This window comes from Falco punctatus, assembly GCF_963210335.1.
Source record: "Falco punctatus genome assembly, chromosome: 14".
NCBI lineage: Eukaryota > Metazoa > Chordata > Aves > Falconiformes > Falconidae > Falco > Falco punctatus.
In genome coordinates this window covers 12,421,246-12,437,140 of record NC_137594.1, presented here as the reverse complement: position 1 = coordinate 12,437,140, position 15,895 = coordinate 12,421,246, and the positions used below count along the sequence as shown (strand labels likewise).

At 37.3% G+C, this 15,895-nt stretch overlaps 1 protein-coding gene and 1 long non-coding RNA gene across 2 annotated transcripts in view; one reads left to right on the top strand and one right to left on the bottom strand.

Moving 5' to 3' along the window:
• Positions 1-924: 924 nt before the first annotated feature.
• RHPN2 (rhophilin Rho GTPase binding protein 2) overlaps positions 925-15,895 on the bottom strand; it is a 30,928-nt gene continuing 15,957 nt past the window's right edge. The window contains exons 4-15 of the mRNA XM_080365081.1: positions 14,247-14,322; positions 13,159-13,236; positions 12,363-12,487; positions 11,275-11,441; positions 8,789-8,976; positions 7,316-7,472; positions 6,743-6,862; positions 6,452-6,646; positions 5,609-5,685; positions 4,673-4,819; positions 3,729-3,884; positions 925-2,428 (exon numbers count right to left, since the gene is read on the bottom strand). Coding sequence (XP_080221207.1) covers positions 2,177-2,428; positions 3,729-3,884; positions 4,673-4,819; positions 5,609-5,685; positions 6,452-6,646; positions 6,743-6,862; positions 7,316-7,472; positions 8,789-8,976; positions 11,275-11,441; positions 12,363-12,487; positions 13,159-13,236; positions 14,247-14,322 — 1,738 coding nt within the window. The 3' untranslated portion in view covers positions 925-2,176. The remainder of the gene's footprint in view (positions 2,429-3,728; positions 3,885-4,672; positions 4,820-5,608; positions 5,686-6,451; positions 6,647-6,742; positions 6,863-7,315; positions 7,473-8,788; positions 8,977-11,274; positions 11,442-12,362; positions 12,488-13,158; positions 13,237-14,246; positions 14,323-15,895) is intronic.
• Positions 2,440-6,525, top strand: LOC308053618. The gene is made up of 3 exons (XR_013923696.1): positions 2,440-2,951; positions 4,675-4,821; positions 6,438-6,525. It is a non-coding gene; the product is annotated as an uncharacterized lncRNA (long non-coding RNA).

Below are 15,895 nucleotides of genomic sequence, written 5' to 3'. Positions count from 1 at the left end.
CAAACACCTTTTTACTATTTAAAATGGCCATCTGTTCAGTGCATTAAATAAAGTTCAATTAAAGTAGCAACAATTAGTATGGATGGAATTATAAGCTCAACTAATCTATTGGAAACCTTTATGATTAGGGCTTTATAGCCCTATACATCGTTGTGTATAGAAACTTGTTACAAGTACTCCTGTGGTCTGAGCAAGACTGTAACTTGCTGTGAAGTTAATATTTGCCTTAAGTTAGCTGTTAGCTACCACTCCGTGTAGAAAGAGTCTTTAGTTAGCTGACAGGAAATAGTAAGTATGTAGCTGTATGGCACTTAGGAAGGCCAAATTTTGGTGTGAATTGAGGGCAGGGGTGGGTGTGTGAAATAAAAAAAGACCCCCACCCCAATATTTCCTCAAGGACAAGCAAGTGTGATGGTGGGAATGAAAGGTTAATTTAACAGGCAGATCTTTGCAGGAAGACTATCATAGCAGGCATGAAGACATGAAGAGCTGGAAGGGCAATTCATGTGATGGTGCTAAAGATTTCATTAGCTGGATAGTCATTTTAGCCATATATGCAGAGTAAATCTCTTCTGTATAAAATATTGTATGGCAGGGTCTTGTGTATCAGTGTATGACTGCTGGTGCCTGTGTGTGAAAAAAGTGCTGCTACAAATGCACATGAAGAATACCTACTAACAATAGGTGAGTCCAAGTAATTTACATATTTTTTTTCTGTAACCTTTGTAAGGAAGCTCTGTAATATGTTAACACTTTTTATAAGGAAGCACGTTTTAGGCCATAATATAGGAACTTAGAAACTTTTAAGAAAGACAGTTTCTTAGTTCTTTGTAAGCAACAATACAGAAACATGCAAGAGGTATGCCAGAGCTAAATTATGCTGTATCATCCAAGCCATAGCAGAATCAAAAAGCTACTACTAAATAACAGCATCTGATTTTTATTCTTAAATACGTGTCATCAACATATTTACACCTATTATGTAAGAAACTAAAAATAAATGACAACTTCAAAGTTCACACCCAGGTGCAAACTGTCCCCATATTTTAAGTTTTGAGTATCAAACAGCATATATCTACTCTGTAGATGGCAAATGCTAACTAACACTACAGTGTTAGCAATTTTCAATTACTTTCAATTTCATAAAATAGAAAATTTCACAGAAATGCTCAGTTAATTTTTTCTCTCCCTCCTTAATATATATAGCCAATACCTACTCATTAATTGTTCTAAGGGGAGGAGGATGGTTTTATATTGATTTGGGTTTTTTATCTGATGTGATAATAAAGAAATTCTGCTACTTAAGACTCTCAAGCATTTCTCATATTTTAAAGCATCACCACAGTTTATGTACTCTTGATCAATACACTGCAATAGGTCAGTTTTGAGATTTATTCCACAGCTATCAATTTTAACAAGATGATGAGATACAAGTCTTATGGTAAGTATGTTAAATAATTTTAAATTTGGAGTAAAGCCTGTTTAACAACTGAATCAGCAGGCATTTAAAATGTAGCCTAGATCAGAAAAGGAGCAGAGTAAAAGCCTTTTGTAGTTCAAAAGATCTTTTGACTTCTAAGCCTTCTAATTCTCTTCCAGAATTAAATTTAACTATTCAGTAGACTACACCTAGTACTCTCAGAAAGCAAATGTCTCTGTGTAAAAACAACTATATGACACTGCCCCTTGGCACAAGGCTAGTTTCTCTGAATAATGTTATCCTCTCCACCTGTAGTTTAAGATAATTCCTTGAAGTCGTGTTAAGTGATTTGTTATGAACTCTAAACTTGTACAGCAAAATCATCCTTTAACGTGTCCCCTAATGTTTTGCATGCAGCATCAAGTTTGTAATAAATAACTCCCATCTATCAGTTATAAAAAAACAGTCACAATACAGTGTTTTGCAATTCCAAAGGAATCCAGTCCTCATGTAAGCCATTGTATAATCTACATCTTGTTATTGCATATCTCCCAAACCATTTCATTCTAACCTTCAAATACTTCAGTTTTACAGTTTTTGGCAGCCTCTGACCTTCATAGTGGCTCAATACAGTAAATGAAGTCACTGGCATTTGTCTGAAGTTATACACACATCTATATAAAGATAAAATTGATCGACATTTTTTTAAATACATTGTAAAGAAAAATGTCATGTTAACAGATCCTTCTGAAAGACTCAGTACAATGAACTTTCCGTATTCAGAAGCGTGAAGGGAGAAAGCTTCTTCTTAATCGGAGAACTTCCAGCCACCACTGAAGGCAGGCAGAGGGTGCTTGCAGCTTTCTGTCTATTTTTAGTTCCCCAACTTAGAAAAGGCAGTTTCAGTGGGGCTTTCTTGGTCTGATCAATCTTATCCTCTTCCATGGCTAAACAGATTAAGGAGTATGTCTTCTGCATACCCACAGAGTAAGTTGCACTCTTACTATGCTGTAGGGAAAGGAGAAGCATTACAAGAATCAGTCACCCAAAATGGGTCAAAAATTTTGACGATAACAAAAGGTTACTGTGCAAGTAGTTTTCCAAAGCAGACTACAGCAAGTTTTCTGTGCTAATGACATCATAATTGAATACAAGGCCCTTCAGCGTGCTGCGATTCTGGTATTTTGCCCGTGTAGACTCAAGGTTACGCTATGCAAAGCATAAAGGGACTTGTGAATCTTTTCCATGGGTTGTGTTATAGTTACATTTACTGGCTTCTAGTATAACTATACAATACATATACTAACCTCTCTACAAAGCTTATATATGTAGTTCTTGCACAGATCTCTGAAGGGAAGATTTTTTTGCTGTCTTTGGTCAGGTTCCATGTCAATTGCAACTATGACAAGAGCTACTGTGGGACATTCTTTCGGGATACCTGAAAGGCACAGCTTTCTCTGTCTCAGCTGTGCCCTGAAGCAGCCTGATTATACTCTACCCTCTTGTTTCCAGTAGCAGCTTGGAATGGCAGGTGTGCAAGTCCTTATTTTCAATAAGGAAAAATTAACTTCTTAAAACACAAAAACCTAACAGCAGTAAGAGCACCTTGCTCGCTTCTAAGGCAACACTACTTCAGTGCCTAAGCTTGCCAGGGAATGTTAGAAGCATGAAGCAGTGGATTTAGCTGAGCTACAGGTTCTCTCACACTACAAGTAAGTTTGTTATTTAGAGCTTAACATTTTTTAATCTTGTGATCATTTTTCCTCAGTCTAAAGCTTCTACAGCAGCTTAATAACTGACTAGACAGTTATAAGTCCACCAAAATAAAAAATACATTCATTAATCTATGATCTAATACAAAAGTCACAGATCATTTATGTTAACAACATATAAAATAAGCACATGGTCACAGATGTTCTATTTCATTCCATTGTTGTTTCATTGTGGCATTTCCAGTGCTGAACAGGGTAATATTTTCATCCTCTGGGACAAGTTAGGGGAAAAATAAAATATACCCTGGAATTTATAATGCAATTAATCTAAGTAGCTCCACTAAAAAAAAAAAAAAAACCAAAAAAAACAACCCACCCAAATATTCTTATGCACACAAAGACTGTACTTTAGCTTGCTAACTCATGATGATATAAACAGACTGTTTAAAACTGAACACATGCCTGAATACTTTATATATTCACTGCTGGTGTGGGATCCGACTACATGAAAGTAAACACAAATCAGGGACTGAAGCCAGGAAAGTGAAAAACTCTCACATATCCAATCTGCAAAACGCATTTGCCTCATTACATACCATAGATGCCGCTGTATCCTGGCAACTGATAACCTCAATCTCAATGGGCCGCTCTCCCACACTTTTGAATTTTTCCAGCACCTCGTTCACTCCGAGCCACTTGCAATCCACGCCACCAACTGATACAATGTAGTCACCTTCTTTTAGGCCCATCGACTGTCAAAAAAAATTTGCAAAGGTTATGATCTGGAATTGTAAAGATGCACAAAATGTTTTTGTCACCACATGGTATCTGCCCTAAAGGCATCTCCCCCTTAGATGCTATAAAACCACTGCCTAGCCAAACACGTGGAATAAAATTGTGTATGTAACACAGACACAGGTAACTTTTTTGAGTACACAAATTACCTATTTGAGTTGGCAGAATCACATTTATCAATGGTAATCTCAAATGCTGGCTCTTTCTATGTCCTTTTCACTTTTCTCCTTAAATAAAGGAAACTTGTTTTTTGCTATGCTATCGTCCCCCATGAGATACATTCTCCAGATTTTACTTCCATTTCTTCAGTATTTTTATTTGTACTTCTGTAGTTGCTTCTGCCTTTGCTATAGCTGAACTGTGCTCATCACTGCATGCTGCTTTGGGCACATGCTACCTTGCCTTCCTGATCCTCATCCTTGTTGTTGCTACTTTCTAAAGCCTTTATCCCTTACAACTTCCTGAACTAGATGGGGGAAAAAATTGTTGGGACTTCATATCTATTAAGTGTGAACATGGCAAGAAATCAATTCTAGTTTAATGTGATGTCAGGGATACAGGTACTCTAACACCAAAGGTGTATATAGCACAGAATGTGTTCAGATTATATGACTCTACTATACTGACGTATAGGAGAACCCAATAAATATGCCATGCACCAGTATTAACAAGCTGCAGTTACGTTTAAAAGACTGGAATGCTCAAGTCCGGTGATAAATTATTAATATTGCACCGATGTACTTACAGCTGCAGTGCAAACTGGATCGAGACAATAAATCTGTACTGGTGAACCTCCTTTAAGACTGAATCCTAGCTCTCCTGCTTCATGGTGGATGCGTATGGTACGTGGAGCCGTCCATCTCTGCTTGGCTGAGAACACTGTCAGTGGGCCCTGTAAGTAACATAGCCACAGGCACATGACGGTTTACTGTTATTTGTAAGTAAACATTTGCATTTTTTAAGTTATAATGCTTTAAGCTCATCTTATGTAGATTTTACTCAGGTTAACTTCCAGCTACTTCCACCGAAATGGAGCAGTGATATTTATCCTAGAAGTTTAAGCTACCCCCTGAAGTGCTCAGCCCTATTTCATGACTGTTCAGGTGATACTACCAACAGAGTGGGATCACAGCAAATGCCAAGTTGTTCCGAGATCTCTGTTAAAAGTGTGCAGAATCTTCTGGCTGCAGCAGGCTCTAAGGTACTATGTTACTTCATTTTGGAGAAGATAAATTGATTTGTGAAACACTGCATATTCTGACCCTAACTGCAACTCCCAGTTCCCTTTGGCCACTGATACACAGAGCCACCTTAAAGACCGGCTTTGTAGCATGCAACATTACACATTCTGCATGCCTGTCTCCAAGTACTTTGTGTTTCTCCCCACCTTTAAGTTGTATGCAATTACCCATTGAAACTTCATGGGACTTTCACAAAGGTTTTCAAGAACGAATGCTGTGCAAAGCCATTTACAATAGCACTTCTATTCTTTGCTGGTCTCAAGTTGACTTACACCTCTGAGGCTACGAATGATCTCTCCAGTAGCGTCTGACAAAACCCCCCAGTTAATACAGGATCAGTTTTTCAGGCTAAAATGCTCGTGTCCCTTCCCTCACATTAGAGTGAATTTATACTTGCTAGCAAAATGACAGAGGTTCGTTGGTATTAGCATGTTACGTACCAGTCTGTGAAAGAAATCTTTAACTTTCACCTTGGAAAACTGAGGAGCGATTGTTTCTATTTTATGCTCTGTTTTAGCTAAAACAAAAAGAAGAACAAATTCATTTTCTCTCAAGTATTAGTTGAAAGGCATACTAAATACTTTTTTTTGCATTCCAAGCTAGATAGAAATTTCTCCTGAATTCTTACCAGGCTGTAGAAAAGCTCACTTTTTGTGGGAATTTGTAAGGCAAATATCTGAATCACCTTAAAAATCCCTTCAGAGCTCATAGTATCAATACACAAAACTTAAAACAATCCATCCAAACAAAACTAAGCTATTCTCCTCTTTAATTTATTTTCCTTTGAGAAATATTTAAAACCAGTGCTCATTCTTTCCCACTGCTCCCAAAGAGGAAACAGCTGGACGTGCTGGACTAAAGTAGGAAGAATCAATAGCAGTCAAAGTGAGTTAACAACTTAGACTAGAAGATGATTCGTGCTACAGGAGACAGTTACTAGTTTTCCCGTATGATTTTAGCTTTTAAAGTTTCCCTATTTTTTCTAGCTCACAAGACAGTCACCAAAAAAGCTGAGTTGTAAGTAATTACTGTTATCTACCCCAGAAAATTGTGACCAGAGACAGAAACATTGTAAAGCAGCTGTAACAAAATTCATTTATCTGTGATAGAGGAAACATGCAAGGAATCTGAACTCAAATGTTTTAAGTATATAAGTTGTACATTATTTATACTATGTATGGATGCATATTATATATGTATAAATATATCATATAAAGGCATATCCCCATGAAAGCATATACATGTAAGGTTAATACCCTCTATTTCTAGCTATATACACTTACGAAGGATATCTGGAGCCTGGATTAGACTGAGAAAGTCATCTTCTGTCTCTTGCTGAGCATATTTGAGAAGTGAGCGCTTATGTGCAACTGTCAGAACCTCCTGAAGAACATCAATGTTTCGAAGCTTTTTGCATAGACCACAGACTCTTAGAGCTTCTTCATGATAAACAATGGCTTTGCGTAAGTGTGCTTTCCCTGAAAAAAATCAGAATTGTTGGTTGTCATCCATAGACAATAAATACGAGGTTATTTTCAAACTGTATCTAGTAGCTGTGAGAATCTGGCAGTTACCCAATTGTTTTCTCTGAACTTTGTCCTTTAGAACGGTGAGAACCATCAATCCTTCAGGCATGTAGTCATACAACTGTGACAAGGCTTTCTCCTGCTGATCTTCATCATCACCAGACTGCACTGGAATAATTGATACAGAACATTAACCATTACACATCTTTAGGTGTAACGTTGTGTAATTGCTACTACCTTTTCTCCAAAGGCAGTCAAATATTTACACACATATATTGATAGGAATTTCAAGTTTTTAGGACTTTTACAGTTTTATCATCTGCAATATCCAAATAATATTTACATGCCAGAACATATTGACAAGAATCAAACAATTCAGTAGCATATAATGGGTATAATACTTCTTTTGTTTCTGCAGAAGTTAGTTTATTGGACTTCCACATTCTTCTGTAAAGAACAAAAAAGCATGGCTTCAAATCTGAATGGGAAAATGGCCACAAATTAACATATATTGAAACCCCAAAATTCCTGGCTCCTAGTCTTATTCATAGACCAAATTATAACTGTTTATGGTTTGTTAATGTTAGTTACATGAATATATAGAAAATGTAAGATTCTTACATTCATGGTCACACAGAATGGTGGCAATGAAGTAATGTGCCAGCGCTTTGTAATGGTCTGACTTTATCTGTGCCAGTTTAGACCAGGAATAGGGGATATTCTCTTTCACTGGTTCCTGATTCATTGCAGTGTTAACCAGCATGTAAACCTCTCCCACCTAAAATAAAGCACAAAATTGAAATATGATAATGTAACATTGCTTATTAGGAGCTCAAGCAAGGGATATTATATTCAGCTTTAAGATAATTTCATGTGCATCACATCAAAGCGGGGCTGGGGGAGATGGTTAGAAAGGGTTGGAAAGAAGTTTTGGGAAGATTTGAAATTCCATCTCTGATTTTTCCCTTACAAGAAAAGTAAAAATTTTGTGTAAGAACAGATGAACCAAGTCAGTCAATCTATATGGCTTCAAAGTTAAAATAAAAACACCATATAATTAACAGTTCTTAATTTACAAATACATCTTATTGCATGAAGTCTGCTGAGAAAAAGAGTGAAGCATATTACTTGTACAGTAGGTTTGTGCTTCACTTCTGAAACTGTGGAGTCATATCTAGCCTTAAGTTTGTGTGGTCTTATTTAAAACTGGGCTACTATTCTTTATGCAGAGGAAATAAAATAGGTTTGTCAAGTAGTGAATGCTGCTTTAATGGATCAAACAACTCCAAACTGACACAATCCAAAAACCTTTCCTCTACAGCTGATCGATCCTACAGACAGGTCAGGGTGGCTTTACAGGGTTGGTAGGAAAAGCTTTGCCCATTTATCTAGTATGGAACCAGTCATAGATCTGCTACTCTGAAATGGCTCAGGAAGCATTTTCATATCTTGTTGGCATACCCAATTTTTGATGTCAGCGACCTCAATCAAGTACAAACACTACCTTCTGGGGCACAGCCTGCCTCCCATTTTTCAGACAAGCCCCAAGACAGCTCTGCAACTACCAACTGACTGCTCATCAGGGTCCTTCCCCAGTTACAATTTAGTTATTCTTTTGGACTTCAGCTTTTTAAGTTTGCATAACCTCCACCTGCTGGGAAATAAGACAGGTTGTGTTCAATACTTAACAGAGAACTACACAAACAACACTGTCCTTTTGTATGTTGTTCTGTGGACAAGATCTATACTGTTTGAAAGAGCATACAATAAACAGCTTGTAAAAAAGCTTTGGCAAGTTCACTGCCCCAGTGTTCCAGCATGTTTCTGTTTAAACTTCATGAATGATGAATTTAAAAGAAAAAACACAACAGTTCTAAAATAATATTTAGACTGCAGCTATTTGTGTTTTAATCTTCTGAAAGGTTGTGATTGTCATTATAGGTTGTCAGCTGTCCCTTGTTACTTTTGGTTTTCAGTAACAGTTGTTAACATTTAGGTTTAATAAATTCTGTTAGTATTACTAGAAGCTGTAGCAAGTAACACAGCACTGTAAACAGTTATTTTAAAGACTGACTTTTAAGTCTCTTATTTTACCTTGGCAGCTTCCTGTGTCATTTTCACTAGTGTGAAGAACTCATTGCGTATTCCAGGAAGACCAATCTGCTCAAAAACACACTCTCGAGCTTGTGCAAGCATCATTTTTACTAATACATTCAGCATAGCTGGGCTCATATCATAACTCGGTGTGTGAGTAAAGGTCTCCTTTAAGTAGCTTAGGACTCCTGAAATTACAAAATGGCTTTGTCAGCATTACAAAGAGAGAAACAAGTGAACTTACTTCTAGCATGTACTACAATGATAAAGATGGAGAGCATACTTTCTAGTAATGAACAACAGCAATTTGAAGGGATTCTTGGTACACATGAAATTAAACTGTACAGGTTTTGCTTTGCATTCCCATCAAACATCTCCAGGCACAGTTCTCAAAATTACAATTCAGAAGAGCAACAGAAGCTGCAGATTTTAAGGGCAATACCTTCAGATCTGCTTGTAACAGTTCTTGTGATTGACCATAAAGCTGTACTGAACTGAACGTGACTCATATATGGAAGTGGCAGGCTAGGGCTTATACACAGGACAAGAAAAAGAAATCTATGCAGCCATAAGGAGGTGAATATAGAACACTTGGATGGAAGGAAAAACCACAAACTTATAAATGTAGTTAATTATGAACCTCCTTTCCAGATGCTAAGTGCTGCTGTGTCCAAATGAAAGCTCAGTTCCATCCCTGTAAGTAAACTAAACCAGTGTATTTAATAGGGTAAAATTAGATTCTGCTCTAGACATTTGGTTCTATCAACGCACGAATCGTTTCCATCATTTATCAATTAAAAACAAACACTAACTGTAGTGCAAATATTAAGTAACAGTTTCAGGGATGGAAGTGTAACCTTCAAGTATGCATGTCATCCAACTGGTTTAGTGGGTTCTACTAGCCTGCTAATTGCTGATACTACTACAAAAGCTTAATGATAAGACCTCTGGTTTTTCAAGTGTCCCAACTTCTGTTATCTTAGGTCTTGCCACTACATTCAGTTCTGGCCATGTTATGCTGTATTTTCCTACTATCAGTTTCAGAGGTTTTTCATGTTCTGTGTTAGCTTTTGTCTTTTAACTTACTAATATGCTCTAACACAAATTTGAATTATGGCAATCTTTGCCTTTTTTCCAAAAAAAAAAAATCAACCCCAAACTTGCCAGGCACATCCCAAGTGCTGATGCAGCGCCCTATTGAAAGGAACTGAAAGTACAGGCGGGGGGGAAATATTTTTTTTTCTCAACATATTTCTCCCTATCACGTAAGTATATACATACCAAGAGCTTTGTTGAGGGTAAGCTCTGTACAACATTTTCCATTCAGCGCAGAGAAATGGTTAATACATGCTCTATATCACGTCTCTACCAACATAATGAACAGTGTTACGGAGCCATGCACAGGTACAATGAAATGCCTCCTGAGCACGTCGCTTTGGGGCCCTACAAAGGTAGTGTAGTAGCAAATGATGCATTTCAATTTGTGAATTAATTCTGTTCTGTAAATACACTGAAGCGAAAAGCAGTGATTTCTTATCTGCAAAATGGAAGGAGCAGCAGCAAAATGGAGAAATTTCTTTTAGATTGATTGATTTTAGATTGATTTTAGTATTGAAATTTCATTTAGATTAAATACAAAGGCTGAAAAATAATTTATTTAATAAATGCATGAAGAAATATTTTTTGATGGCTGTGTATTCAAAAGAGGGGTTTTATGACAATCCAACTCTGTGGTCCACAGTTTGTAGATGATAAAACTACCCATACAGTGGAAACTGACAGCCACAGATTCCTAGTGCAAAAATAAATCTTACAGTAGCTATTAATTACACAGGTCATGTCTTTAAGCATTATGTGTAGCACAGATGACATTTAGAAAAAAATTAGAAAAGCTACTCTGAAAAAAACCCCAAACAAATCCAAACCAAAAACTTCTGTAACATGTTAATTCAAAGGATGTGATTGCCTTTATTAGAATCTGTACTCTTCCTTGCTTGGGACAGAGCTTGAGTATTTTGAACCTGTCTGCCTTTGGAACCTATGGAAAATATAGTCAACTTCCAATTAATTGCAAATTTCACCAGAGAACACAGTAAGATTAATTTTGCAGAAACCATAAGGAAAGCTAGGTTTTAAGCCCTTTATCAGCCTTTAAATCTGATTTTATGCCAATGTAATATCACTGAGGTAAAAGCAGCTATGTTGGTGAAACAAAGAATGAACAGTGAAGCAGTTCATGTTAGGGCTATTACTTGGACCTTTGAACTACGGTTCATTAATCATTAACCACAGTATTCACTGTCTTTATCTGCATGTTCAGACTACAGTTCCGAGTTTTGGATTAAAGTGCCATCTCAGCTCTTCAGTGGGCTTCAATTTCCCTATTCCTCCTTTTTTGTGTAATGAAGTCAGTTGGTGATGGAGGATGTCAGGGTGAGATTAGGAACATGTGCATAAAGACCTTCCCAATATTTGAATATTTGTACCTGCAGCTCTCTGAAAAGCATCAACAGCATTTTCAAGTCCAGCCTGGGTCTGACGATTGCATCTTGTTCCAATCTGCGTGTAGAGGGCTCCAATGTTGAATAAAATGCTAGCTTTTTCAAGTAACAGATTTCGCTGACACACTGGGACACCTGTGAAGGAATCATACCTTGGGAAACAAATATTAGAAGTGTTAAAATTAGCAGAGTCCATCGAAACAACAGATATTTTCATTCTGTTTTTCCAAAAGAGCAGTGGAATTCTTAGTAATCGTTATGCTACAGTGAAAATTAAAGTGAACAGAAATACCATCCCATACTGTGAGGATAATCTAGATGCTGCAAGCCAGAGAACGGCTTTATCTGAGGCTTAGTTTTCAGCAGGGTCTCTGTAAGCATACTGTATCTAACTCAAAAGTGCCTGTGAAATACCACAGAGGCTGACAGTATACTGGGGAAGCATCCATATGTGCTGCTATGTTCTTGTACTTAGATGTTGCCAAATACTAACTATTAGCATGGTCAAATCCTTCATAGCTTGTATTTTCAGGTTTCTATCTGCAGTTATGACTAGAAATTTAACAGTTCCTCTTGGCTGCATGGTAGTAATCTTTTTCATGATAAAAATAAAACCTCTGAATTCAGAGTCAAACTTTGCTCATAAATATAGTAAACACTCCACTATAATAAATTAAGTCTCTCCTCCTTTTCTGGTCCAAATGGTCATCTTAACAAATTGAAGGAGGGGAACTAAGGTGTAACCCATTCCCCATCTGCTTCATGCACCACAGCTGAGAGTCAAGGACACATGTGCAGTTGTCCAAAATGAAGATTATTTTCTCTCTTTTTCCCCTTGTACTAACCTGTAGCCCAAATCATAAGCTAGCCAATTGTTTCACTTTTAAGCATGAAAAGGGTGTGTTGTATTCAGGTTTACTCTTAACACTAAAAAACCCCAAAAGGTTAACAACACACACTGCAGGGAGCGAGGTAGGAAGAAACACACTGATGCTTCAAATTAAACAGAAGACAGTTAATGGTTAACAGTGTTCTGAAACAGAAGAGAAGACAAACATGAACTACACACTTACCATGTAAATAAAACTCCCATGTGCCTGGTAGGTGGGAAAAATCTGTTTTCTACATAACCAAGTTGAAGGAAATAGCTTATCAACATCTCAATGCCAGCTTCATCTCGGCTAGGAGTGCGGCAGGCCTTAAAATACAACAGATTAAAATAAAATATATTGTGTTAAGTTACAGGATGAATACTGCAACACCAAGGTTAAAGCTCTGCTTCCTTTGGACTTCTGCATATCAATAGAAATGTGTGGAATCTGAGAACAGTAAGCTTAAGGCCATATGGATGCATTCCAAACAAGAGTTTTTCAGCTACACACAAGTAGCACGTAACCTTTAAGCAAAGGGGATCTGTCTGGCAAGTCTCTAAAATTAAATAAAGATTGTAGGTATTTTATGAAAGCTACAAAGAATGTTTGTATTTCTAGTATAATACAGGAAACAAACAATAGTTAGAAATAACCACCATTCTACTACAATATTTTGCCAGAAAAACTCACTTCAACACTCTTTCTGCTAAATTAAAATACTTCAAAGTAAAAATAAGACAAATCTTAGATTTACAGGATTTACAAAATTGTGTGAATAGCTCAATCACTTTGTATAACTTCATCCTTTTCTTCACTTGTTCTCTACTCACATTGTAAAGCTCTTGGACAACGAAGACTGATGTTCCATATCTCAGAAATTAAGTCAATAAGAGTATGATAAGTTATAAGCAATAATAGCATATGCTGGTTCCATACAAATGTTGTTATTTACAACTGTAGATTAAAAGACCTCATGGTATACCCTATTTGAACTTACCTGTCTCAGGTCCATGAGATCTGCTATTTCATCTTCATACTCAGAACTGTCTTCACTATAATGTTCCAGAATAAAGTCCTAAAAAAAAAGTAAAGAACTGGAATATCTAAAATTAACCTAAAGTAATCATTTTTTTCTGCAGTTGCAAACAGTACAGATTCAGTTGTGATTTGCATGGTGTCTACTCCCTTTCAGTCAATAGTACAGTAACATATAACAATGAGACCACAAAAAGACAATTAAACTAATAATTTTATTTGATATCTGAAGACAAGAAGTTTCAGTCTGATGTAAAGGAACCAAACACCTATTACATCAACTCCATTGGGTTTTAAAACAACAACGTTTAGTGGCTTTGAAAGGGACAAGTGAACCCTGTTAGCTAAAATAACAAGAGAATCAAGTGACCATAAAAACTTGTTTAACAGAAGAGACTGCCAAATTCTCGTCAGCTATGTTAGGGCAATTCCACTTAAATTAACAAAGCTGCAATGGCATCAAGTGGTACCACAATCTGAACATAGAGATTAACCTGCAGAAGTAAAAGCCGAGGCAAATGCTACAGCGATAGAAGATAGTTTACCATGAGATTAAAATCTACATTGCACAATACACAGTAGTCCAAACAATACAGAAGGTGGCACAAACAGCCAGCAAAGTGTATTAGCTAACAAGCAAGCAGTGATAATGCTGCGACACTGCTTCCCAACTGAACTAACCTGGTTAGTGCAAGTTGGAATATCACCGTTACGTTGAGTAAAACCTTCATTACTACTTCCTTTCACACTTAACAATAGGAATCAATAGTCTTATTGGAAACAAAAACTGTAGAAGGCATTTTTATTCTCTTTGGTTTAACTCTACTGTCTCCAAAGTGGGATTTCTTATAATGTCTTCTGACTCCTTGTCCTAGTTACCTATGAGCACGACCCAAATAATTGGTGGCTAATTTTTAACACATTGTGATCTCAGTTTTGAGGCAAATAAAAAATAATTTGTACATAAATTACTTCTGCTTCTTTAAACAAATCTGAAATGGAAGTTACTTCTGTTAACTACTTGTTCTGAAATGTGTCTCTCCAATTTACCTTGAGGGGGAGCGTAAAGTCTACTTCTTTTGTTTCTTTGAGGCCAAGAGGTACCAAGGGAATGCTGAAAGTCTCTCTATGGAAAAAAAAAAAAAAAAAGAAAAAGATTCAGAAATTCTTGTTTCCTGTTTGTCTGTTGATAAGATAGTTACTTTTGTTTCATTTGATCACAGAAGCTTCTGTGCTGATAGGTGTTCAAGTAAAAGGTAAATTTATAACAGCTCCGCTCCTTCCTGCCCAAGAAAGTCTACTTAATGGCCTGTGACTCCTCAAGAAGAGACTGAAGAAAGCTACTTGCCTCTGCTGGGTTTTTTTCATTTGAGTCTGTTTTTCCTTCAAGGAAAGAAAAGGAGACTCTCAATGGCTGGCTTGCTGCAACGTAGCTCAACCTTTATACACCTTCACAAGTTATATGGACAGAAAACAGCTCCACAGCTGCTAGAAGATCTGCCACGGTAAGAGCTATGGTAATTATCAATAGTTACCACCAGTATTTTACATGCTACCCATGGTTTCACATGTAGAAGTGATGTGTGCTTTCCCCTAACAGAGGGAAAAGCAGGGCCAAAATATAGCAACTTTAACAGTGAAAGGTCTAAGAATAGGAAGTCTGAAAACTACTTAGTTTCTAGACAATGCTAGGTGTTAAACTCTAAACAAGTCAACCTCTAAAATATCAAAGGGCAATAAGGATGAGAACTGTGACTTAAAAAAATATGAACCTCAAGTGAATATACATCTGTATCATGGACTTAAGCCTGGATCACATCAGTAAACAACACTAGCTAATAAGACTACTATGAATTAAAGAGCACCGTTTATCCTTCAAAAGCTATATATATACTGCTCTTCCACTAAGTGTATTACCCAATAATAAAAAATAAAGATCAGAATTGCTTCCAGTTAGAGGAAGAGTCCTTAAACTGTGGGCACAATCCAGGAAGTGGCCCTGCTATCTTGAAAAGGACTTCCAAGATACAGAGCCAAAACACCACTACAGTTAGTGCAAACGATCTGATTTCGGACTGTCCTGGTTTCAGCTGGGACAGAGTTAATTTTCTTCTTAGTGGCTGATGCAGCGCTGTGTTTTGGATGTGGTGTGAGAACAAAGTTGATAGGACACCGATGTATTTAGTTGTTGCTGGGTGATGTTTACGCTAAGTCAAGGACTTTTCAGTTTCTCAGGCCTTGCCAGCGAGAGGGCTGGAGTGACACAAGAAGTTTAGAGGGGACACAGCCAGGACAGCTGACCCAAACCAGCCAAAGAGGTATTCCACACCGTGGGGTGGGACATCATGTTCGGTATATAAACTAGGGGGTTGGCCAGGGCTCTGGACTGCTGCCTGGACACCGGCGGGGCATTGGTCAGTGGGGGGTGAGCAACTGTATTGTGCATCACTTCTTTTCTTTCCTGCCTTCCCTTTGGATTTCATTCCTCTCCCATTCTCCCGCCTTTTCACTATAACTGTTGTTATTATCATTATTTTATTTCAATTATTGAATTATTCTTATCTTGACCCTCAGGGTTTTACATTCCTTTCCCATTCTCCTCCCCATCCCTTGGGGGCAGTGGGGGTGTGGTACTTAGTTACCAGCTGGGGTTAAACCACAACACTGATGAAGCTTTTAGAAGAAACCACAAGAGTTTT